The 23,614-nt window shown below is 40.1% G+C and overlaps 1 protein-coding gene across 1 annotated transcript; it reads left to right on the plus strand.

Moving 5' to 3' along the window:
* Positions 1-7,046: 7,046 nt before the first annotated feature.
* Positions 7,047-21,998, plus strand: LOC137082462 (polyunsaturated fatty acid 5-lipoxygenase-like). The gene is made up of 13 exons (XM_067447718.1): positions 7,047-7,325; positions 7,568-7,629; positions 8,384-8,494; positions 8,644-8,771; positions 8,884-9,056; positions 9,201-9,335; positions 11,106-11,309; positions 11,556-11,642; positions 12,068-12,237; positions 12,360-12,472; positions 20,197-20,297; positions 20,396-20,566; positions 21,643-21,998. Exons 1-13 carry the CDS (start codon positions 7,047-7,049, stop codon positions 21,820-21,822), a joined length of 1,914 nt encoding a protein of 637 aa, XP_067303819.1. The 3' UTR covers positions 21,823-21,998.
* Positions 21,999-23,614: the final 1,616 nt, after the last annotated feature.

Below are 23,614 nucleotides of genomic sequence, written 5' to 3' on the forward strand. Positions count from 1 at the left end.
AATGGCACATGTTTATTTAGCCATTTTTTTCACAGATCCATCTAATCAAATGTGGAAAAGAGACTGAGAACTAACACTAATACATTTAATTTGATCTAAACCATTTTTTTTTTATTTGTATAGTTTAATTATGTTTAGTCATAGCTACTTTGATGGGACCAGAGGTGGACAAAGTACACAACTCTATTACTTGAGTAAAAGTCACTGTATTACTGGACAAATAATACTGTTAAGTTCTAAAAACAGATTTTAACTTAAGTAAAAGTACAGAAGTATTTGTTTTTAAAAGTACTTAAGTATCAAAAGTTAATTTCCTTTTTTATGTCAATGCAGCCCAGCCTAGAAATCTAGACGCACCCTAGCGGCAGCAAATCTAATCTGCCCGTGAGTGTCGTCTAGCAACTCTCAATACCCTTCTAAACCGGTGGATATAAGCGCAAACCGCACACACAGGTCAAGTTAAGAGAGTGAACAGTGCAGACCAAGAAAGGAATGGGATAGGAATCACTATTTTAGATTCACCCCCTACCGATGTGCTTATGTTTTGGTAGCCGTCTGGAAAACACACAGCCCTGGGATGTTGGGCTTTGCGAGCCCTGGCCCATACATGGCTCAGTCTGATCCCAAATCACAATGAACCAACAAATAAAGGATTCTCTAGCCTGTGACAGCATGCTAAGATATGTTCTGTTAGACACGTACACATAATTAAAACCATCTGTAACAATGCAATACTATCACATATAAAAACACGTTTTACTCACATAAGTGTGTTGCACCATTCCTGTCGGATCCAATATAAAAACTCTGCATTGTGTTTTAATCTCAATATGTCTGCAAATCCAGCTCGACCTGAGACTTCTTTACAAATGATTCCGCAGTGAAATGAGGTGAACAAACATCCACTCATTCCTTAAATTATATTTCGAAGGAAGGTTATGCAGGGTCTGTATTCTTCCACAATCAGGCACAGTGCAATATCTTGCTATATTCATCGGCATGTTTATTGCTTGGGATTCGTTTAGCTACTCGAGTCGGGGGGCAGGGCTACAGTAGCAGGCGTCCATATTTGTCTGTCGAGGCGCCATTTCCCTGTTTCATTACATCATTGATCAATATATATTTAAAAGCTCTCATTTGCTGGGCCTGGTGTCTATAAAAGAAAAGGAAAGTTGATTTCTCAATTCATCACCCCTTTAAACATCTCGCCATTTATTTGTGCATTGACTTACAGGTTATAAATGCAAGCCAGAGCTTTGTATTTGTGAATTGTACTGTGAGCTTTCAAAACACTGTGTATATTACTAAAGTTTGATGCGTGATATGATCACTTTGTATCTGTCACACAAAATAATTATTATTGTATTTATTTAGTTTGATTGATTGTGTATTGGATTTAATTGTATGCCTTCCTAAAATGGAGAACAATCAGCCAATTTAAATGTGCAGAAGTCTTTTGCGCTTGATATAAGATGTTCATGTTTGGAAAGCAAACATGATTATTAATCATGATTAAAAATTGCAAACATGGTTATTTATCATGATTAAAAATCAGTTCTGGAATACAAACATTAGAAGCAGCCACCAAAGAAACACTTTGATGCCATTTACAATATTCTGATGACTGCTTTAGAAACATTGAGTAACTGTGAGAAATTGTAAACTGAGCTATAATAGGTTTAATAGAACTAAGTAATAAATGCAGTTTGAAGCTTTTTTGAAATATATAGGCCTATTTATATTTATTTATCTGTGTGTTTTACACGGAGAAAACCAATAAATATAATTAACAATAATCTTTAAAATCACTGTCTTCTCATTAATGGATCACTCGTTTTTTGCTGTGCTTCTGATTAAATTTTGCCTTATAAAGAGCACTAATGACTTTACTTTTCATAAATCCCATCAGAATTTATTTATAAATTAAATAAGTTAAAAAGGTAATTTCTTCATAATTTACTGAATATTGACAGCTATTTTTAACCTATTATATCCACATTAAATTATATGTATATACACTCTTATATTACTCTCATCTATTATCTTACATTAATGATATTATTAAGGAGGTACATTTTAAATAACAATTGTAATTGGAGAAGCTTATCAGTGAAAAGGGATTGTCTGTACCACAGAAATATCTCTACATCTATAAGTTCAGAAACTTGATAAAGATCACGTATCCAGGTGTGCACATGACATTTTTGATTGGTAGACCACACCCACACATTATAATGTCAAAGGAGGTGGAGAGTAGAGCCGGAAGTGAACTTCAAATAAAGTTGCTTGCGAATAAACTGAGGATTCAGAGATCCTACATCTTTAACGCAGGAACAATGTCAACCTACAAGGTGTGTGTATCTACTGGTATAGAGATAATTGCTGAGACAACAAACAGCATTTACCTGACACTGATAGACTCAGAGGATCGGAAAAGTGACAGAACCCTGGTGAACAAATCCTATTTTAGTGCTTTTGAAACGGTAAGAACTTTACAGACTTGATTATTTTCACTATAAGTTGTCGTTGTTTTTTTTATTATGAGATTGTGTGTGTGTGTGTGTGTGTATATATATATATATATATATATATATATGTATATGTGTGTGTGTGTGTATGTGTGTGTATGTGTGTGTATGTGTGTGTGTGTGTGTAAGGGATCTTATAGTGTAATAGTGTTAAGGGATCCTACAAATCTATAAAATGGAAAAAGGGAAATTATACAGATATATATATATATATATATATATATATATATATATATATATATATATATATATATATATATATATATCTATATATATATATATATATATATATATATATATATATATATATATATATATATATATATAATTTCCTTTTTTCCATTTTATAGATTTGTAAGATCCTTTATCACTACCCCCAAACATAAACATACCAATTTTATACAGAATATAAAGAGAATAAACCGTAATGGACAGAAAAAGACAGAAATGTTTTGGATACATTTTAGTAACAATATAGCATTTAAAATATAATTTGAACATATAACTGAACAAGAATATAATTTGAGCTAATCCTACACCTATCCCTAACCAATTATTAAAACTACAGAACTTATAAATAATGGCAGACAGACAAGTGTAATCACAATAATTAATTTATTGCAAAAATGTCAAAAGCGGTACCAAAAGTAGTTAAATAACGATGTGTTGCAGTCGCAGTCCTCTCTGGTGGTATATAATGGTTTTGTATGAGGGACAGAGCAGAATGTAAGTTATTAATTAATCCCGCTTCACTGAGATTGAAGATCTTGGGTGAATTTGGATCTGTTCCTTCGCAAAGATATGAATTCTAAAGATTTAGATTACAGTGTACAAGTAAAATGTATGTGTTTTGTCAATATGTGTTTATGTTTTGGTGTATCATGATCGCCAGTTGCTGAATTGGAGAAAACGCCATATCGGTCAAATTTTCTTATCGGGCCGATGACAATGACATAAAAAATGAACATATATGTAAATATTTGACATATATCACTTTATTCTTTATAAACAATTTAGTTCAAATTATTTTTTTAGTACATTTATTAGTAATTAAAAATTAAAATAAAAAGATACAATGGCATCATTGTAGGTTTGAAACCTTTTATATAAACACATTTTATGAATATCCGTAGTTTTAAAGCTGTTGAGATAATTGAAAAACTTTTGTCCAGCAATTTGTATATTCTTAGATGTCAGGGTGGCACAACTGCAAACATGCAAACAACTAATTTATTTTTAATTTACAAGGTGATTGATTTAAGTTGATTACTCAAAACTGTTCTTGAATAACGAGTGAAAGAATTTGATGATGAACATGCCAAAATGGATGTGAGGATAAATTCTTTATAGCACTTTCATGTGTCCAGGCCAAAATTAGTTTGTGCCATATTTATCATGACTTGAGGGTACCTGCAAAGTTTCGGAACAGTTTTTTGTGAAATTTTTTCTTGTGTTTGTAAGGGCATGGACCTTAATCGCTACTTACAGCTATAATTAAGTGTTTGGGCCCTATTTATTTTTTAGGACACCACCAACTTGCAGCAGCGGTAGTGTTTCACTTACTTTGAAATAGTCCTCTTATACTTACCCAAATCACTTCAAACTTGGTTAAAATAATGTCAAGACATGGCTGATAAAATACTTGATATCTTAATTAGTGTTGCCATGGTGATGCATCAAACATTAATAATCTTTTCTTTGTATATTCAGGTACTTAATACTCTTCAAATCTCATGAAATTCAGCACACACATCACATCAGTTGTTGGCTGTGTAGGCAAAAGCTAAGACACGGGCGTGGAGGGGGGTTCTGTAGCACCAACTTTTAAATATAAAAGTGGGTCAGTTTTTACCTATAGTCACGAAACTCTGTAAATATATTGTTCTTATCAAGCCAGACAACTTTTAATTTCTATTAGTCCGTCCAACAGAAACTTTTAAATACTTCTCCAAGGTGATTCATGCAATTCTCACCGTTATACCAAAACATTGAAGATGCTAAATTGCCAAAGGAGTCTTGTGTCTTCTATATGCATTGCCTGATTTAGATCAAATTGGTGTTGTATGTTTGGATGATATGGATGTGGCTATTGTGAGTCATGGTCGTAGTGCCACCAGCTGGCAGCCAGAAGTGTGGCATTAACAATATACTTTGTAAAAGTTATCTTATATTTACACACTTCCATACATGCACCCACAATTATTTGTTTGCCTTTATTCATTAGGTGGCAATGGGCCTGTCTTTGCTGCTTTCGTATTAACCATTTTCTGTTAAAAGTTGGGATACAAAAATGTAGAGAAATAAAAAAAATCTGGCGAGATAAAATGATAAAACCTTCCAGATGCACATAAGCAGTCTGGCACAGTTCGGATTAATCCCTCTTCACCAAAGCCTGTGGAGAGATCTTTTTCTTTGTTTGTTGGTTGGTTGTTTTTCTTTCCTGTCTAATACAATTTGTTGTTAAAGGAGATCTCCTTCGACATCTGTGTGAAGAATGACTTTGGAGACATTGTCCAGGTGAAACTTGAAAAGGAGAAACACTTAGTCGATGTTAACTGGTTTTGTGAGCATATCAAAGTGGAAACACCCTCTGGGAAATGCTTTGAGTTCCCCTGTCATTGCTGGATAGAAGACGAACATGAAGTGATTATCCGAGAAGGCACTGGTACGAGCAGACTCACTTAGTTCTTTATCCAGTTTTAAAAGAAGCATTATTATTATTATTATTATTATTATTATTATTATTATTATGTTTTATTATTATTTTTAAAATGTTAAAATTCAGTTATTGAATCATGTCATAAATGCTGTACTTTCTCTGTGTAAAATGTGTGCTGTGTATTTCTTTGTGTGTTTATTTAGCTCGATTGCCTCAGGATGACCCTGAATGGCTTAAAGAGCAAAGACGAGAGGAACTGAAATCTAGACTGGAAATATTCAGGTTTGAAGAAACAATTACAGTTGTGTTGCAGGTTTTTTATTTTATTTTGTATTACTTGCCAGGTGGTTCAGTGTGCCTGACACACTATTATAAATATATTGCAACATATACAATTTACACAGGTCAATAGCAATGAACGTAAAAGTGTGTGTGTGGGGGGGGGGGGAATTATATTATAACAATGATTACAATTTCACATTATGAACAGAAAATGTGCATTATTTTAAATATATTTTAAGAACCGCAACTACATTTGAACGAATTCAAGCAGTTAGGCACTGACTGGACACGCTCCTCTGTGAGGCATGCCATCAGGCTGACCGAATTCAGCTCCATCCTGAGAAAAGAGATCCTTTGCATGGGGCAGAGTTTGCTCTTTTACCAGTTGACCCGAAGCCCCAACTGGCTAATGTGCTTGCTGAGCACCATGTCCCTCTGTTCGCACAACTGCTCTCGCAACTGGGCAAGGATCAGCCAGTCGTCGAGATAGTTAAGGATGCGAACACCACGCTCTCTCATGGGAGCCATGGTCATGTGACTTTCGTGAAGACACAGGTTGGCAGGGACAGCCCGAAGGGTAGACTTTGTGCTGATATTCTCATCCGTCAAATGCAAAGCATAGGAACAGTCTGTGTCAAGGGAGAATTGAGACATGCTGCAAATCAATCTTGGGGACGGATGCAGTTAGCATTCTGAACGGCAGCCTGTGAAGGGACTGGTTCAAGAATCGCAGATCCAAGATCAGAAGTAACCCGGCGCCTTTCTTGGGTACAATGAAGTACAGGCTGTAAAAACCGGTCTTCATATCGGCACGGAGGTGAAGTGAACGCCCCTGAACTTGGAGGGACGCCGGACGAACTGAATCACATAGCAGAGTCTGATGGTACGGATGAGCCCACGGGATGGGTTGCGAAGTGATAGCCAGGCCCCCAGCGGCAAACCAGTGGGACCAACGGGACCACATAGGTACCCGCAGTGATGCAGCAAAGCGGCATGTAAGGACCCAGCTCGGATGGCATGGTAGCGGCCTGAAGCGGGGTCTGAGTGTGCTGGGCACTTACTTGTGCTGAGGGGGTGCGGCAGTGTGGGGAGGCCACTTGTGTGCGTCCCAAACACAGCTTCCACCCCCTGCTGGCAATTGGAGAGGCACGCTCTCTTGGCACCCAGAGATTTTGGAAACTGCTCCTTTATTGATAATTTGGGTACTACTGACACTGGGGCCAGTGGCGGAACAGAAACAAAGGATTTTTCCATGGCCCTAATCCAGGGGAAGGAGTGGTGCTGCAGCCATCTCCTGGAGAGCAGTTTCATCCATCTCTGGGTGACCCATCTCAGGGTCTCTCCTTTCCACGGCCGGCTCCACGCCGACGCCTGGGTGAAGGCTGTTGCTGGGCTGGAGCCGGGGATGACGGAGGGATGTCCTCGGCAATGGGCAGCTGAAGGTGCTGCCAGCAGCGGCAGGGTGGAGGCAGCAGTTCGGCGCTGGGGCAGGATGGGCTTGATGGCCTCCATCTGCTTCTGGGTGGAACTGCTGGGCAAAGCTCTCGATCTCATCGTTGAAGAACTCGGCCGGGGAGATGGGGGAGTCCAGGCACCGATATTTAACCATCTCCCTCATGTCGGACATCGTCTGGCCAATGGAAGCAGGTGGTGACTTTCGTCACCCTGAGGGCAAGGCCCGTAGCTGTACAGAGCTCCCGGAGGACCTCTTGTCCAGGGCTGCCCTCATGCAGGTCCATGTGTGCCCTGGCTTGCCCGCCGTCAAGGGTAGTGATGAAAGAGGAGCCACCAGTTCTGTTTCTGGCACTGAAAGATGTCATCCACGACCTAGTGAGCTCCTCATGCTCCTCCAGGAAGTAAAGCACCGAGGCGACCCGCTGAGAACCAGTGGGACCCGCCCCGAGAAATGAATGGTCCAACCTATAAGGTTCGGGACATTGTTGAGGGTTCCACTCAAGCCCGTTAAAGCCCGACGGCCTAGGAAAGCATAGCCTGGGCCAGCAGGTTCCACCGGGAGCACTACCGGTTGCGGCGCTTGTGAGGGATTAGGGACCCGCAGAGGCTAGCTCAGCCAGTGTGCCCTAAACGTGATCCTCAGGTCACCCTGGCCATCTGTCGAAGTAGGTCTATTCTGCTGTGCAGTAATAGAGCTAGATCAAGGTATGGGTAGGGGGACTCTGTTCTCTATATCTCGAAGCTGATAGGGGCTCCATAAAGTGATTCCAATTCCTTGTGAAGGGTACAGTTATTTTAAATTGTAAATAGATTTTTCTGCAAATAAATGCAGCCTTGGTGAGCAGAAGAGACTTCTTTAAAAACATTTTAAAAATCTCACTGCTGAAACTTTTGACCGGTAGTGTACCCTGTGTATTCATGTTTAAAAAATAATACTGCCAAAAAGTATGAGGAGATTTTATGTTAATGGACACAAACACTGTAGTCTACTGTTACTTCAACTTTACAACTTTATTATTTTAAATATATATTATTAAATGTGTTGTAAACTGTTTCCCATTTGACTGGTTTCAATCCTTTTTTTTTCATGTTCATGTTGTTACAAATAATTTCAAATTTTCAAAAATAAAAACACATCCCCTTTAAATGTAATTCTTAGTGTCTGTCACGTACCAATAGCACATAATTAATTCAAGTAATCCAAACAATGCGGTAACAATAACATAAACAAACACAATACCGGACAAACAATTCAAGACAATGATAAACTGAAAATAGAGAGGATATACACCAGACAACAAACTAAAAAACAAATAGGTGTGATAATAGAATCAGTGTCCATAGAAATAGATTAGGGGCGGGAAACTGACGATAAACTAAAAGTCCATGAAAGTGATACTAACTTAATATTACAGTGCACATGATGTCCAAGTAAATGTTGTAATTTTTCTTGTTGAAGATGGAAGGATTGGTGCCCAGACTTCCCTATGAGCATAGACGGCAAAATTCCTCCAGAAGTTCAGTTTGATGCTGAAAAATCTGCAGAGTTTACATGGAATACAGTGACAGCGTAAGTTTGGTGGAATGTGTCACGGCCGCAGTCTTTGTTGATTTGATCCTATATTTTCCCTCAGTTCTCCCAAATAAAATTCAGAACAAATATAGTCCAATGCAAAAAGTGTTCATGTCTATAATTATACTCTATGCATTCTGTTCCAGGTTTGTGGATGCCATTCTTGTAAAGATAAAACATTTCTTCCATCCCTTGAAAGACTTGGCAGATTTTGAAGAGATATTGAAAGATTTTGAAAAGATATTGAAAGATTTTAATATCAAGAATAATCTAGGTTGGATTATTTCTCCCTTTGTCAAGAATGGTTTTTTTTTTTTTTATTTATTTTTTTTTCTTATTTTAAACAAAAACTATATATATAAATGTTCCCTTTTAAATCTGAACAGAGTCCGTGAGACAAGATTGGAATAAGGATTACATGTTTGGCTATCAGTTTCTGAATGGCTGCAATCCTGTCATGATCAGGAAGTGTGAGGATCTTCCAGACAATTTTCCAGTCACAGATGAGATGGTGAAGGGCTCTCTGAAGAGAGATGTCACACTACAACAGGAATTAGAGGTTAGAAACATTAAGACATAAATCACTTCAGTTGATCAATTCAATATAAATATCAAATCCAAGACTTGCTTGTATCGTGGCATCCTTCACATCATTTAGTTGACTGTTTGTTCTAAACTATACACCTGTGTACACTGTTTACAGGCAGGAAACATCTTCATAGCGGATTATAAAATACTGGATGGAGTGCCAACATCCAGCCCTCAGCTCTATTTGGCTGCACCCATCTGCCTGCTGTACAAGAACAGATTGGACAAAGTTGTGCCGATTGCCATTCAGGTATCTGTCCCATGTACAGGTCCTTCTCAAATAATTAGCATATTGTGATAAAGTTCATTATTTTCCATACTGTAATGATAAATATTTAACTTTCATATATTTTAGATAAATTGCACACCAACTGAAATATTTCAGGTCTTTTATTGTTTTAACACTGATGATTTTGGTATACAGCTCATGAAAACCCAAAAATCCTGTCTCAAAAAATTTGCATATGTCATTCGACCAAAAAAAGTCAACCTTCAAATAATGATGTTCAGTTCTGCACTCAATACTTGGTGGGGAATCCTTTTGCAGAAATGACTGCTTCAGTGCGGCGTGCGGCGTGGCATTAATTTCTATGTAAAGCACTTTGAATTGCCATTGGGTATGAAATGTGCTATACAAATAAACTTGCCTTGCCTTGCCTTGCATGGAGGCGATCAGCCTGTGGCACTGCTGAGGTGTTCTGGAGGCCCAGGATGCTTCGATAGCGGCCTAAAGCTCATCCAGAGTGTTGGGTCTCGCGTCTCTCAACTTTCTCTTCACAATATCCTACAGATTCTCTATGGGGTTCAGGTCAGGAGAGTTGGCAGGCCAATTGAGCACAGTATTACCATGGTCAGTAAACCATTTACCAGTGGTTTTGGCACTGTGAGCATGTGCCAGGTCGTGCTGAAGAACCAAATCTTCATCTCCATAAAGCTTTTCAGCAGATGGAAGCATGAAGTGCTCCAAAATCTCCTGATAGCGAGCTGCATTGACCCTGCCCTTGATAAAACACAGTGGACCAACACCAGCAGCTGACATGGCACCCCAGACCATCACCGACTGTGGGTACTTGACACTGGACTTCAGGCATTTGGGCATTTCCTTCTCCCCAGTCTTCCTCCAGACTTTGGCACCTTGATTTCCCAATGACATGCAAAATTTGCTTTCATCCGAAAAAAGTACTTTGGACCACTGAGCAACAGTTCAGTGCTGCTTCTCTGTAGCCCAAAAGTGTCTTGAGCTGGGGAATGCGGCACCTGTAGCCCATTTCCTGCTCACGCCTGTGCACGGCGGCTCTGGATGTTTCTACTCCAGACTCAGTCCACTGCTTCCGCAGGTCCCCCAAGGTCTGGAATCGGTCCTTCTCCACAATCTTCCTCAGGGTCCGCTCACCTCTTCTCGTTGTGCAGCGTTTTTTGCCACACTCTTTCCTTCCCACAGACTTCCCACTGAGGTGCCTTGATACAGCACTCTGGGAAAAGCCTATTCGTTCAGAAATGTCTTTCTGTGTCTTCCCCTCTCGCTTGAGGGTGTCAATGATGGCCTTCTGGACAGCAGTCGGGTCGGCAGTCTTACCCATGATTGCGGTTTTGAGTAATGAACCAGGCTGGGAGTTTTTAAAAGCCTTTAGGAATCTTTTGCAGGTGTTTAGAGTTAATGAGTTGATTCAGATGATCAGGTTAATAGCTCGTTTAGAGATCCGCTTCATGATGTGCTAATTTTTTAAGATAGGATTTTTGGGTTTTCATGAGCTGTATGCCAAAATCATCAGTATTAAAACAATAAAAGACCTGAAATATTTCCATTGGTGTTTAATGAATCTAAAATATATGAAAGTTTAATTTTTATCATTACATTATGGAAAATAATGAACTTTATCACAATATGTTAATTTTTCGAGGAGGACCTGTAGAATCAGTATCAAATGAAAACACATTAACTAAAAATAAATATACTTTTGCTGTGAATTTACTCACTGAAGTTAAAATGTTCTGCTTGGCTTTATTATATCTGAATCAGCTCAGTCAAAACCCAGGGGAAAGGAGCCCAATCTTTCAACCAAGTGATAATGAATATGACTGGATGCTTGCCAAGATGTGGGTGAAATCTGCCGACTTCATTGTACATCAGTTGGTCACACACTTTCTCAAGACACATCTGATATCAGAGGTTTTTGAAATGGCCATGTACAGACAGCTCTCTGCAGTCCATCCTGTATACAAGGTACCTGTCTTGATATTTAGATTCAGTGCTAAACTGAAGATTGTGGTTTCATGCAATGCTAATTAAATGATGAAGGACTGCTGGTTCTGATATTCTTCCCTTTTTTTCAACCATGGTGTAATGTTAACTAAAAACCTCCAGGCAATGGCATGGAAACCACTTTTGCTGTTTCAGATTATGCTTTTTGAAGGAGGGAAAAAATATGATTTAATGCACATGTTAATATGTATCATTTTCTTCCTACAGTTACTCAAACCTCATGTTCGCTTCACAATTGCAATCAATGCAGCTGCCCGTGAAAACCTCATCAATGAAGGCGGGATCTTCAGCAAGGTAGCTTTACAACTAATTTAATATATACACACATAAACAGCATCTTGCTTAAATCTAAAGCAATTCTATCATATTTGATTATTTTGTCTTTGTCTGGCAAGCCATAATTTATATTTTTGATATAGGTTTAAAAACACAAATGTGTTAAATGGCAGGCCTGGACATTACCTGTCATTTTGTCTTGTGATATTCTGTCTTTATGCTAAATGCTCTTACTTCTATTTCATAGATTTCATTGTATTTAGCTAGCTGGTGTTTGCTTCAACCGACAGACCTAAGTAGTTCTAATATTTCCCAAACGCAAAAACCTCCACCAGAATAAAACTTCACCCATAATCCCCTAGGTCTAGATGGTCACTTGAGTAGGCTAAATAAATGCTGAAAATATTTAGGCAAAAAAATAACTGAATTCTTGGTATCCTAAGATCAGTAGCATTGATGTCACTGGGATGAATAAAGTGATGCAAAGTGCCATGGAGACTTTAACCTACGAATCCCTGTGCTTCCCTGAGGCCATAAAAGCTAGAGGAATGGAAGATGTGCCCAAGTACTACTATAGAGATGACGGCATGAAGATCTGGGAGACAATACACTGGTATGTAGTAGGGTAGCAACAGTTAGATCCTGTACTACAAGTGCAAAAGAACAAATTAGTCCACATACACTCTAATGAAAATTTCAATCATTTGTTAATTTGTCATCTTGTACTTCCTGTAGTTTTGTTACTGATGTGGTCGAGATCTACTATGACAGCGATGAGGCCGTTCAAAAAGATGAGGAGATTCAAGAATTTGTTAAGGATATTTCCTTTGGCGTGAGCAATTCTGACAGTGAGTACAGGTTTAACTTATCAAAGGCCCTGTGTTCACCTGGTATTAAGATGTGTTTTGGTCGATCCGATTACAAGTGAACAGTGCTAAATAAAAAAAATGTAAACAAGGTCAAAAACGTTTTGAGCCTGTCTACTTTTGACTACTTCCAGAGGTAGTCGAACGTATTTGACCAGATTGCATTCATAGTGTAAATGCCCATGTGGTCGAATGCATTTGAACAGCCACAAAAGACGTCTACTCTCCGCCTGCTGACCGAACGCATAAACATTATGGGAAGAGCGCTAGCCAGACTGGATTTAAACTTTGTCGGCTAAAGAGCCAAGTTTGGTTTGAAGACGAAAATTGTACAAATGAAAAAATACTATTTGAGCAACAGCACAATGTCCTCTCAGCATTCCTGATTTCCAACATGCACTCATATGTCGGTAGAGTATCCAAAAACTGTACTCAAGTAAAAGTACATGTAATAAACTTAAGAGTAAAAAAAAAAAAAATGAGAAAAACAGACCCACTTTATATTAGGTGGCCTTAACTTCTATGTACTTACATCAAAAAATAAGTACAATGTACTAACTGTGTTCAAATTGTATTGCAAAACACCTTTGCTGATATTGAGGTGGGATACGGGTAGAGTTAGGGTCAGGTGTGGTGGTGTGGGTCAGTTTAAGGGTAGAGTTAGGGTCAGGTGTGGTGGTGTGGGTCAGTTTAAGGGTAGAGTTAGGGTCAGGTGTGGTGGTGTGGGTCAGTTTAAGGGTAGAGTTAGGGTCAGGTGTGGTGGTGTGGGTCAGTTTAAGGGTAGAGTTAGGGTCAGGTGTGGTGGTGAGGGTCAGTTTAAGGGTAGAGTTAGAGACAGGTGTGGTGGTGTGTGTCAGTTTAAGGGTAGAGTTAGGGTCAGGTGTGGTGGTGTGGGTCAGTTTAAGGGTAGAGTTAGAGACAGGTGTGGTGGTGCGGGTCAGTTTAAGGGTAGAGTTAGGGTCAGGTGTGGTGGTATGGGTCAGTTTAAGGCTAGAGTTAGGGTCAGGTGTGGTGGTGTGGGTCAGTTTAAGGGTAGAGTTAGGGTCAGGTGTGGTGGTGTGGGTCAGTTTAAGGGTAGAGTTAGGGTCAGGTGTGGTGGTGTGGGTCAGTTTAAGGGTAGAGTTAGGGTCAGGTGTGGTGGTGAGGGTCAGTTTAAGGGTAGAGTTAGGGTCAGGTGTGGTGGTGTGGGTCAGTTTAAGGGTAGAGTTAGGGTCAGGTGTGGTGGTGTGGGTCAGTTTAAGGGTAGAGTTAGGGTCAGGTGTGGTGGTGTGGGTCAGTTTAAGGGTAGAGTTAGGGTCAGGTGTGGTGGTGTGGGTCAGTTTAAGGGTAGAGTTAGGGTCAGGTGTGGTGGTGTGGGTCAGTTTAAGGGTAGAGTTAGGGTCAGGTGTGGTGGTGTGGGTCAGTTTAAGGGTAGAGTTAGGGACAGGTGTGGTGGTGTGGGTCAGTTTAAGGGTAGAGTTAGGGACAGGTGTGGTGGTGTGGGTCAGTTTAAGGGTAGAGTTAGGGTCAGGTGTGGTGGTGTGGGTCAGTTTAAGGGTAGAGTTAGGGTCAGGTGTGGTGGTGTGGGTCAGTTTAAGGGTAGAGTTAGGGACAGGTGTGGTGGTGTGGGTCAGTTTAAGGGTAGAGTTAGGGTCAGGTGTGGTGGTGTGGGTCAGTTTAAGGGTAGAGTTAGGGTCAGGTGTGGTGGTGTGGGTCAGTTTAAGGGTAGAGTTAGAGACAGGTTTGGTGGTGTGGGTCAGTTTAAGGGTAGAGTTAGGGTCAGGTGTGGTGGTGTGGGTCAGTTTAAGGGTAGAGTTAGAGACAGGTGTGGTGGTGTGGGTCAGTTTAAGGGTAGAGTTAGGGTCAGTTGTGGTGGTGAGGGTCAGTTTAAGGGTAGAGTTGGGGTCAGGTGTGGTGGTGTGGGTCAGTTTAAGGGTAGAGTTAGGGTCAGGTGTGGTGGTGTGGGTCAGTTTAAGGGTAGAGTTAGGGTCAGGTGTGGTGGTGTGGGTCAGTTTAAGGGTAGAGTTAGGGTCAGGTGTGGTGGTGTGGGTCAGTTTAAGGGTAGAGTCAGGTGTGGTGGTGTGGGTCAGTTTAAGGGTAGAGTTAGGGACAGGTGTGGTGGTGCGTGTCAGTTTAAGGGTAGAGTTAGGGACAGGTGTGGTGGTGTGGGTCAGTTTAAGGGTAGAGTTAGGGACAGGTGTGGTGGTGTGGGTCAGTTTAAGGGTAGAGTTAGGGACAGGTGTGGTGGTGTGGGTCAGTTTAAGGGTAGAGTTAGGGACAGGTGTGGTGGTGTGGGTCAGTTTAAGGGTAGAGTTAGGGACAGGTGTGGTGGTGTGGGTCAGTTTAAGGGTAGAGTTAGAGACAGGTGTGGTGGTGAGGGTCAGTTTAAGGGTAGAGTTAGGGGCAGGTGTGGTGGTGTGGGTCAGTTTAAGGGTAGAGTTAGGGGCAGGTGTGGTGGTGTGGGTCAGTTTAAGGGTAAAGTTAGAGACAGGTGTGGTGGTGAGGGTCAGTTTAAGGCTAGGGTTAGGGACAGGTGTGGTGGTGTGTGTCAGTTTAAGGGTAGAGTTAGGGTCAGGTGTGGTGGTGTGGGTCAGTTTAAGGGTAGAGTTAGGGACAGGTGTGGTGGTGTGGGTCAGTTTAAGGGTAGAGTTAGGGACAGGTGTGGTGGTGTGGGTCAGTTTAAGGGTTAGGTGTAAGGGAACCTAACACCTAACATGCCTCTATGTGTACCCTGCTTCTGTAGCCCCGCCCACCTACTCGTGGAGCTAAACTTATCGCTTCACCGAGAAATAAACACACTGAAGATAGCAAGATAATCATTTGTAAAAAAGACCACAGGTCGACACTCGATTTGCAGACATATTGAGAACAAAACGCAATGCTGTGCTTCTATATTGGATACGGGAATAGTGCAGCACTAGCCTGGTTAAAACAAGACCATTCTCAGTAGTAAGTTGAATGAGTTATGGTCTGGCAAAGCTTCATAGACAAATCATTTCCAAAGCGGCATCACCAACGGACGAATGCAGAGCAACTGAGAAACATCGGAGACAGCAATTCTCTGTTTGTGATTTCGAGGAAGATGTTGCAATGGCTTATGACAACTTTTGCCATTGTTGTAAAAGAAATATGATAATAGTGTCCGCCGCCTCTCCATCAACATTTGTGCAAAGTTTGGAAAACCTAAAAGGCAAGGCAAGGCAAGGCAAGGCAAGGCAAGGCAAGGCAAGGCAAGGCAAGGCAAGGCAAGGCAAGGCAAGTTTATTTGTATAGCACATTTCATACCCAATGGCAATTCAAAGTGCTTTACATAGAAATTAATTAAAACAGTGGTAACAAATGCATGAGAAAAAAAAGAATACCATATGGACGAATAAAAAATTAAAAACAAGCATAGTTAAAACAGTCGTAAAGATAATAGTAATTTAAAAAAAAAAAAAATAATTTAAAAAATAAAATAAAATGGTCAGATCCACAATAATGGTCTGATATAAAAACAAACATTCTTCAGTTTACAGCCTACATACATGTACCATCTTAATTAGAACACCTCTCATTCTTTTCTTTCTCAAACACGATCATAACATCCATTTTGATCACTCTTCCCTGATTTTTACTCAGAAACCTTCTTGTTAAAGCCCTTACTCACTCATCATACACTCCACAGATTTACACATACTCAAACCTTATTGTCAAACTTACTATTTCCATCAAACCCAGTTTTCACTCATCATATTTAACTCAAAAGAACATATAAAATAAACAATAACCAAAGATAAGAACAAAGGTAAACTAAAATAATTATAAAAAGAATAAAGAGATAAGATAGGGTGCAATCAGTCGGACATACAGTGCTCAGAGCTCATTCAGTAAACGCACAGCTGAACAGATGTGTTTTGAGTCTGGATTTGAATGTGGCTACTGTTGGAGCACATCTGATCTGTTCAGGAAGCCGGTTCCAACTGCGGCTGGCATAATAGCTAAAAGCAGACTCTCCTTGCTTTGAGTGAACTCTTGGTATTTCTAACTGACTTGATCCTGCTGATCTGAGTGATCTGTTGGGTTTGTATTTAATCAGCATATCTGCGATGTATTGGGGTCCTAGCTCATTGAGTGATTTATAAACAAGTAATAGTACTTTAAAATCGATCCTAAATGTAATTGGAAGCCAGTGTAAAGACCTGAGGACTGGTGTGATATGGTCATATTTTCTGGTTCTGCTCAGAATCCTGGCAGCAGCGTTCTGTATGAGCTGCAGCTGTCTAATGGTCTTTTTAGGAAGGCCAGTGAGAAGGCCGTTACAATAGTCCACCCTACTGGTGATGAAAGCATGAACCAGTTTCTCTAAGTCTTGCCTGGAGACAAAACATCTAATCCTTGCAATATTTTTCAGATGATAGTATGCTGATTTAGTTATTGCTTTGACATGACTACTGAAACTCAGGTCTGACTCTAAAATCACTCCAAGATTCCTGACTTTATTTTTTGTTATCAGGCCTTTAGCCTCAAGATATGCGTTCACCTTGAGAATTTCATCTTTGTTTCCAAATGTAGTGATTTCAGTTTTGTCTTTGTTTAACTGAAGATAGTTTTGGCACATCCAGTTGTTAACTTCATCAATGCATTTGCACAGGGAGTCAATGGGGCTGTAGTCATTAGGTGACAGTGCTAAGTAGAGCTGGGTGTCGTCAGCATAGCTGTGGTAAGCAATATTGTTCTTTTTCATTATTTGGCTCAGTGGCAGCATATACAGGTTAAACAGGAGTGGTGCAAGAATGGACCCTTGTGGGACTCCGCATGTCATGGATGTCCACTCAGACTTATGGTCTCCTATACTCACATAATAACCTCTCCCTTCTAAGTATGATCTGAACCATTTGAGGACCATTCCAGAAAGCCCGACCCAGTTTTCCAGCCTGTCTAGAAGTATGTTGTGGTCAACAGTGTCAAATGCAGCACTGAGATCCAGTTGTACCAGAATTGATGTTTTGCCTGTATCAGTGTTTAAGCGAATATCATTTATAATCTTTATGAGCGCTGTCTCTGTACTATGATGTGGACGGAAACCAGATTGAAAATTGTCAAAGTATCCATTTGAGCGTAAGAATTTGTTCAACTGATTGAAAACAACTTTTTCAATGATTTTGCCTATGAAGGGGAGATTTGAGATTGGTCTGTAGTTGCTCAGTATGGAGTTATCCAGATTTCTCTTTTTCAGAAGAGGCTTAACTATTGCAGTTTTAAGGGCGGTTGGAAAAGTCCCATAGAGAAGTGAGGAGTTCACCACTTCTAGGAGATCTGCTTCTCAGACCAAATGAAACATAAAAGCATCTCAGACCAAATGAAACATCTCGGATTGAGGGTCGAACAGAAAACACCATGCTCTGATCGCATTCGCCCCCGCTGTAAGGCATTAGTATTGCAATTAGAACGTGATTTGCAATATTTTGAAAATAAAATAATATTGTCTTTGGTAAATTGTGTCTCACAAACTTTATTCAAACTAAATCATTTCAGATGTGTTAGAACATTTTCAGACTTGAGCATAGTTACGCTAGTTATTTATTTACAATTATTTACAATTTTTACATGATTACCAGATCTAGTGTGAGGAAATAAGCACAGAAAGGCCAGATCCAGAGGTGTGTGTATGTGTGTGTATGATCACGCTCCCCGTCCTCCTTATCACAGTAGCATCCACATCTGGTACCTGAGTGTTGTTCTTTAGTCAGGTTTTAACTAAAAGGAAAAGTTTAAATCGCTTAAAACAGACGCGATAGCTGATTCTCCACGACGGCATCCATCTTTGTAATGTACAAAATCTGTTTCACCTTCGCTGTGCTGTCGTCATCGTGTAAAGACCCAACGTTTCTGATTGGTGCCACGATTTCAACGAATTAGAAATGGGTCTGAATGGGCTCTTTGCCACACTATTTGCAGAGCAAATCGAAATTTGTTAAATTTAGGATGTTTTTTGCAGCACACTTACGTAAGTAAAACATGTTTTTTATATGCGATAGTAGCTATTGCATTGTTACAGATCTGATTATGTGTACGTGACGTGTCTAACAGAGCATACCAGCATGCTGTCACAGGCTGGAGAATCCCTTATTTGTTGGTTTATTGCAAGATCAGACTCCCAGGGCTCGCAAAGCCCAACGGGACTGTGTGTTCCAGACGGGCTACCAAAACGTAAGCAAGTCGGCAGGCGATGAATCTTAAATAGTGAAATAACAAATATTTCTTGATCCCCGTTGTGTTTGAAGAGCGCGCGCGCGTGTGTGTGCGTGTGTGTGCGTGTGTGTGTGTGTGTGTGTGTGTGTGTGTGTGTGTCTGGTTCGCACTTATATCCACTGATCGGGCTGGCCAAATAATAAAAAAAAAAAAATCAATCACGGGTGGATGAGAGATAAATCATTGTGTTTGTTTGATAAAAACATCAGAGAATTATTCCAGACGCTTTCAAAACAATCTCTCCCTCATGTGAACTGACAGGGAAGCTGAAGCTCGTTAAATATGCAAAACCTATCCAATACTAGCCGTGGGCATATACTTCTAAGTCTCCAATGACATGCCCATCAAAACCCAGCATTCAGGAGAGAGCCTCAAAACCAGTGTATAAATAGCCTACTACTTATTAGTTATGATGTCTTTGAATGTAAAAAAGACGTGAACATCATAAGTTGACTTCAGACAACAGTATAAAAAAAGCCAGTTCATGACACCTTTAAGTATTTAAACGAGGTCACAGCTGCCCAGCAGTGGTACAGCAACTGTGGTGACATCTCTGTTCCCTCCTTCAGAGAACGAGGGTTACATGCATAATTGAGATGTTCCCTTTCAGTCGGTCACGTTCGATGTCACGACAGAACATACCGACTGGAAGGGGCAGCTATATTGCTACCCCTTCCAGTGCCGTGCGTAAGCCTCCTAATCCCCCCCCCCCCCCCCCATACATCCTAAAGTGGAAGATGGGACATGGCTTACACCAAGAGAGTAGTTCACTGCTGTTTCCGCATGACCCATTCAGTGAGGCTATTGGAGCCTGGGAAAGCGTGCCCTTCCAAACATATGGGATCACCGTAGGGATCACAGCATATCGGCACCAAGCCTAGTGCAGGGATCAACCAGTGGGCATACTTATGAGTGTTAGGCCTGGCGTCGGATGCTCAGCCACGTCTGACTGCCGAAGATGGTGGTGGAGAAACTCAACAGGGTTCCCCAAATGGGAAATACTATTTGAGCAAAATAACATACATATCCTATCCCAATTCGCCGGTTCTTTCCAACGTGAATGATTGAAAGGGAACGTGTTATTATTTAGAAAATCTTTAATTTATTTAAATGATAATATTTATTTACAGATATACAGAAATTAAAGCTGCTCCTCTCCATGAGTTTTCCCGTTGTCTCCGGTCACTTTCATATTTAAATTAAGCAAGCTTATTTTGTCCTTTAGATGAAAAGATCGGAAAAAGCCTACACATTTATCTGCCCATAGACCCTCCCCTTGAAGAAATCAAGATAGAAGTGGTTAGAAGTTGACAAAAGAGACGGATTAAAACACCAGGTGAAGACGGGAATGTGTCTCCCTCGACTATTTGTGATCCGATTGACCAAAATGCATGATTGTTTGTTTTCTTGTATATTATATACTGTATGCAGTATAGTGTGTATCGAATCACTATTAAATGCACAAGGTAAATGCATACTGCCACTGTTTCCAGAGTTTCCAAAGTCTCTGAAGACACGAGAGGATTTATCTGAGTACCTGACTGCTGTGATATTCACAGCTTCAGCACAACATTCTGCAGTCAACTTTGGACAAGTGAGATTACAGACTGAGTGTTAAAGAGTTGCTAGGCAAAATTCTGGATAATATATATAATCTAATATCTGTGAGTAAATGTTACTTTTATGTTCCAGTTCGACTGGTATGCCTGCATCCCCAACAGTCCTTCCACCATGCGCAAGCCTCCTCCCGAACAGAAGGGCCAAGTGGATATGAAGTACATCATGGAGAGTCTGCCTGACCTTGAATGTTCCAGCCTGATTTTTGGAACAGTTTGGGACCTCAGTAGATTCCAGAAAAAGGAGGTTTGATCTCTGATTTGGATATACTTTCCACTTGAAACTGTAGAGAACATGGTAGCGGTCTACACTGTAAAATATAATTAGGTAGATTTACTTAAAAAAAAATTCTTTAAAAAAGTAAGAAGTGAAATGGGAATCCCATTCAGTCGGTCACTCTCGACGGCATGTTGGGGTACCAACGAATAGGAATCTCATTAGCGAGAGCCAATCTACTTGAGTGTAACTATACGAGCCAATGCACATGGCTCATGCCACGCAGCGCGGGTATAACTGAGGCACAGGTGCTTGCATCAAATTAGCCTTTTGATTCGGAGCCGAGTGGTGAATGGATTGTCCTGAAATCACTCTCTACAAGCGTGTGTTAACATTATAATGAGTCAAGCTCTTCAGTCGGATCTCTCCTCGTTTGGTGTTGGAGTGACGGCATTGCAGCGGGGTCGAATTTCTCTCTTTCTATTTTGTTTTATTGAGCAAAAACAAAAGGCTGTTCTCACAGTTGGTTTGGTGCGCTGTTTAGAGCGCGGAAAAGTCGTTTTCACGGCTGGTAAGAGATCACCTTTTATGAGAAAGAGAGCGCGCATGACAGGCTGCATATTTTCCCTGTCTGTGTTGCCGCGACTATTATATTCCCTTAAAGAGCTACACATATAGAGCTTGCATCTTTTTAAAGATGACATTGTACCTGTGTGTTTCTGGAAGCGGTTGTTCCATGTCCTAACTGATGGCCATGAGCACTGTTTCACATGTCTGGGCACATGCTGAGACTGCGTTCATGGGTGGTTCATGTTTTCAAAGGAGAGCATGACCACGTCGCCACACCAGTCGCGACTCTTCTTTCTCCAAGGTGACTAATGTTATAAGCTTACTGTAATACTTTTTAATCTACTTCACCTTAAAAATGTATATTAAAATTGGTTGTCGATGTCCTCACTTAAATGCCCAAATCTTTCCTGGGATGTGTTATAAGCTTGTCTGAGTGAATCACAGCAAGGGGGCGAAGCTTAGAGAAGGGCCAGTTTATGTTGTAAAAAGAAAGCAAGATGTTGTTCTGCTTTCTGAAGAACTTACTTTTTTTACAGGTGTTCTTAGGCAAGTATCCGGAAATGTGCTTCACAGAGCAACCAGTGAATGAAGCCATAAAGACTTTCCTCAAGAAACTAGATGAGGTGACCAACATCATCAAGAGCCGGAATGAGGGATTAACAATGGAGTATTGTTATTTGTCCCCAGACAAAATCCCCAACAGCGTTGCAATTTGAGAAAATACTTGTAATGTTCCTGGCCAATGTGTGCTTTTCTTTTTCATATAAACCTACATATTCATATATTCATACTGTGGTATTCATTTACTATTCATTTATTCATATTCTTTATTACTCACGATAGATTGTTTAGATCATAGACTATTTTAGATTACATTTTACATCTATATTGATTTTGCTCTGATTATCTTATACACACATGTTTTGCTGTTGCTGTGTGACTTACAGTTGATTAATTTCTTTTGGTATGATGGAGTGTTTTCTGATAGAGGTCAGATGATACGTGAAATATTTGGCCATGGGCGTGAAATATTTGTTTCATGAATGCTGTAAAGGAGTTGTTTTGAGATTGTGAACATCTCTGACTGCACTTCAAATTGTTGCTACATCTGTTTTTCTTTTGTTTTTCTATCATAATAAGGAAAGCTGTAATAAAATAAAGAGAAATAATCTTTTCATTACATCTTAATGAGATATTGTTTTCTTTGTGACTACTGTTTTCTTTTTTCATCATAACAAAAGCAATTTTCTAATTTTTGCCATCTTATAAATGTTACTGTGTGTTTTCTGTTGCTTTAGCAGTGAATCGGGCCAGACCTTATATTCATTCATACATTTTTAATCTGTTCAGCTATACCTCTCATGTTTGAAACTGCTACAAGAACAATTTTCTTTAAACAAAAACAATAATTAAATTCACTGCTGAATGAGTGGGAGAGAACGTCTCGGTTACGTATGTAACCCTCATTCCCTGAAGGAGGGATCAGAGACATTATGCCAGTGACTGACGAAATGGGGGATTCGCTTAGAAGCCAATCACCTTTGAGTTCTACAAAATGAGTCAACGGCAAGACAATGGTCTGCAGAATTTGCATAACACAACTCCGCCTAACCTTGTAGGTATAAAAGGAGCTGCGCATGCAGTCTTATTATGTTTACTTGCTGAAGATCCGAGACTGAATGCACCAAACTGCAACTAACATCCCTAGTGTAGCTAACACCAGGCCTCTGGTTAGAGGACACGTGGAGACTAATAAGGTTTATGATCAGATTGAATTTGCAGAGTTGTGACTCTCACTTAATTAACCACCTTAAACCCACATAGCCTACAAACCTGATTCCAAAAAAGTTGTGACACTGGACAAATTGTGAATAAAAACAAAATGCAATGATTTGGAAGTTTCAAATTTCAATATTTTATTCAGAATACAACATAGATGACATATCAAATGTTTAAGCTAAGAAAAAAAAAGTATAATTTTAAGGGGAAAAAAGGGTTGATTTAAAATTTCATGCATCAACACATTTAAAAAAAAAGTTGGGTCAAGGCCATGTTTACCACTGTGTGGCATCCTCTCATCTTTTTATAACAGTCGGCAAACGTCTGGGGACTGAGGAGACAAGTTGTTAGGATTAGGAATGTTGTCCCATTCTTGTCTAATACAGGCTTCTAGTTGCTCAACTGTCTTAGGTCTTCTTTGTCACATCTTCCTCTTTATGGATCACTTTATGGGTGAAAGATCTGGACTGCATGCTGGCCATTTCAGTACCCGGATCCTTCTTCTAAACAGCCATGATGTTGTAATTGATGCCATATGTGGTCTGGCTTTGTCATGTTGGAAAATGCAAGGTCTTCCCTGAAAGAGATGACGCCTGGATACTTGGATATAGCTTTCAGCATTGATGGTGCCTTTCCAGATGTATTGGCTGCCCATGCCACACACACTCATGCAACCCCATACCATCAGAGATGGAGCTTCTGAACTAAGCGCTGATAACAACTTGGGTT

The sequence above is a fragment of the Pseudorasbora parva genome, chromosome 1, assembly GCF_024679245.1.
Source record: "Pseudorasbora parva isolate DD20220531a chromosome 1, ASM2467924v1, whole genome shotgun sequence".
Classification (NCBI taxonomy): Eukaryota; Metazoa; Chordata; class Actinopteri; order Cypriniformes; family Gobionidae; genus Pseudorasbora; species Pseudorasbora parva.

Bases quoted from the DNA above. Each gene is read 5' to 3' on its own strand.
- LOC137082462 (XM_067447718.1), top strand. From the start codon at position 7,047: ATGGGGGAGTCCAGGCACCGATATTTAACCATCTCCCTCATGTCGGAC. The intron at 8,495-8,643 runs GTAAGTTTGGTG...ATTCTGTTCCAG, and splicing joins ACATGGAATACAGTGACAGC to GTTTGTGGATGCCATTCTTG. The intron at 12,473-20,196 runs GTGAGTACAGGT...CACTGTTTCCAG, and splicing joins TGGCGTGAGCAATTCTGACA to AGTTTCCAAAGTCTCTGAAG.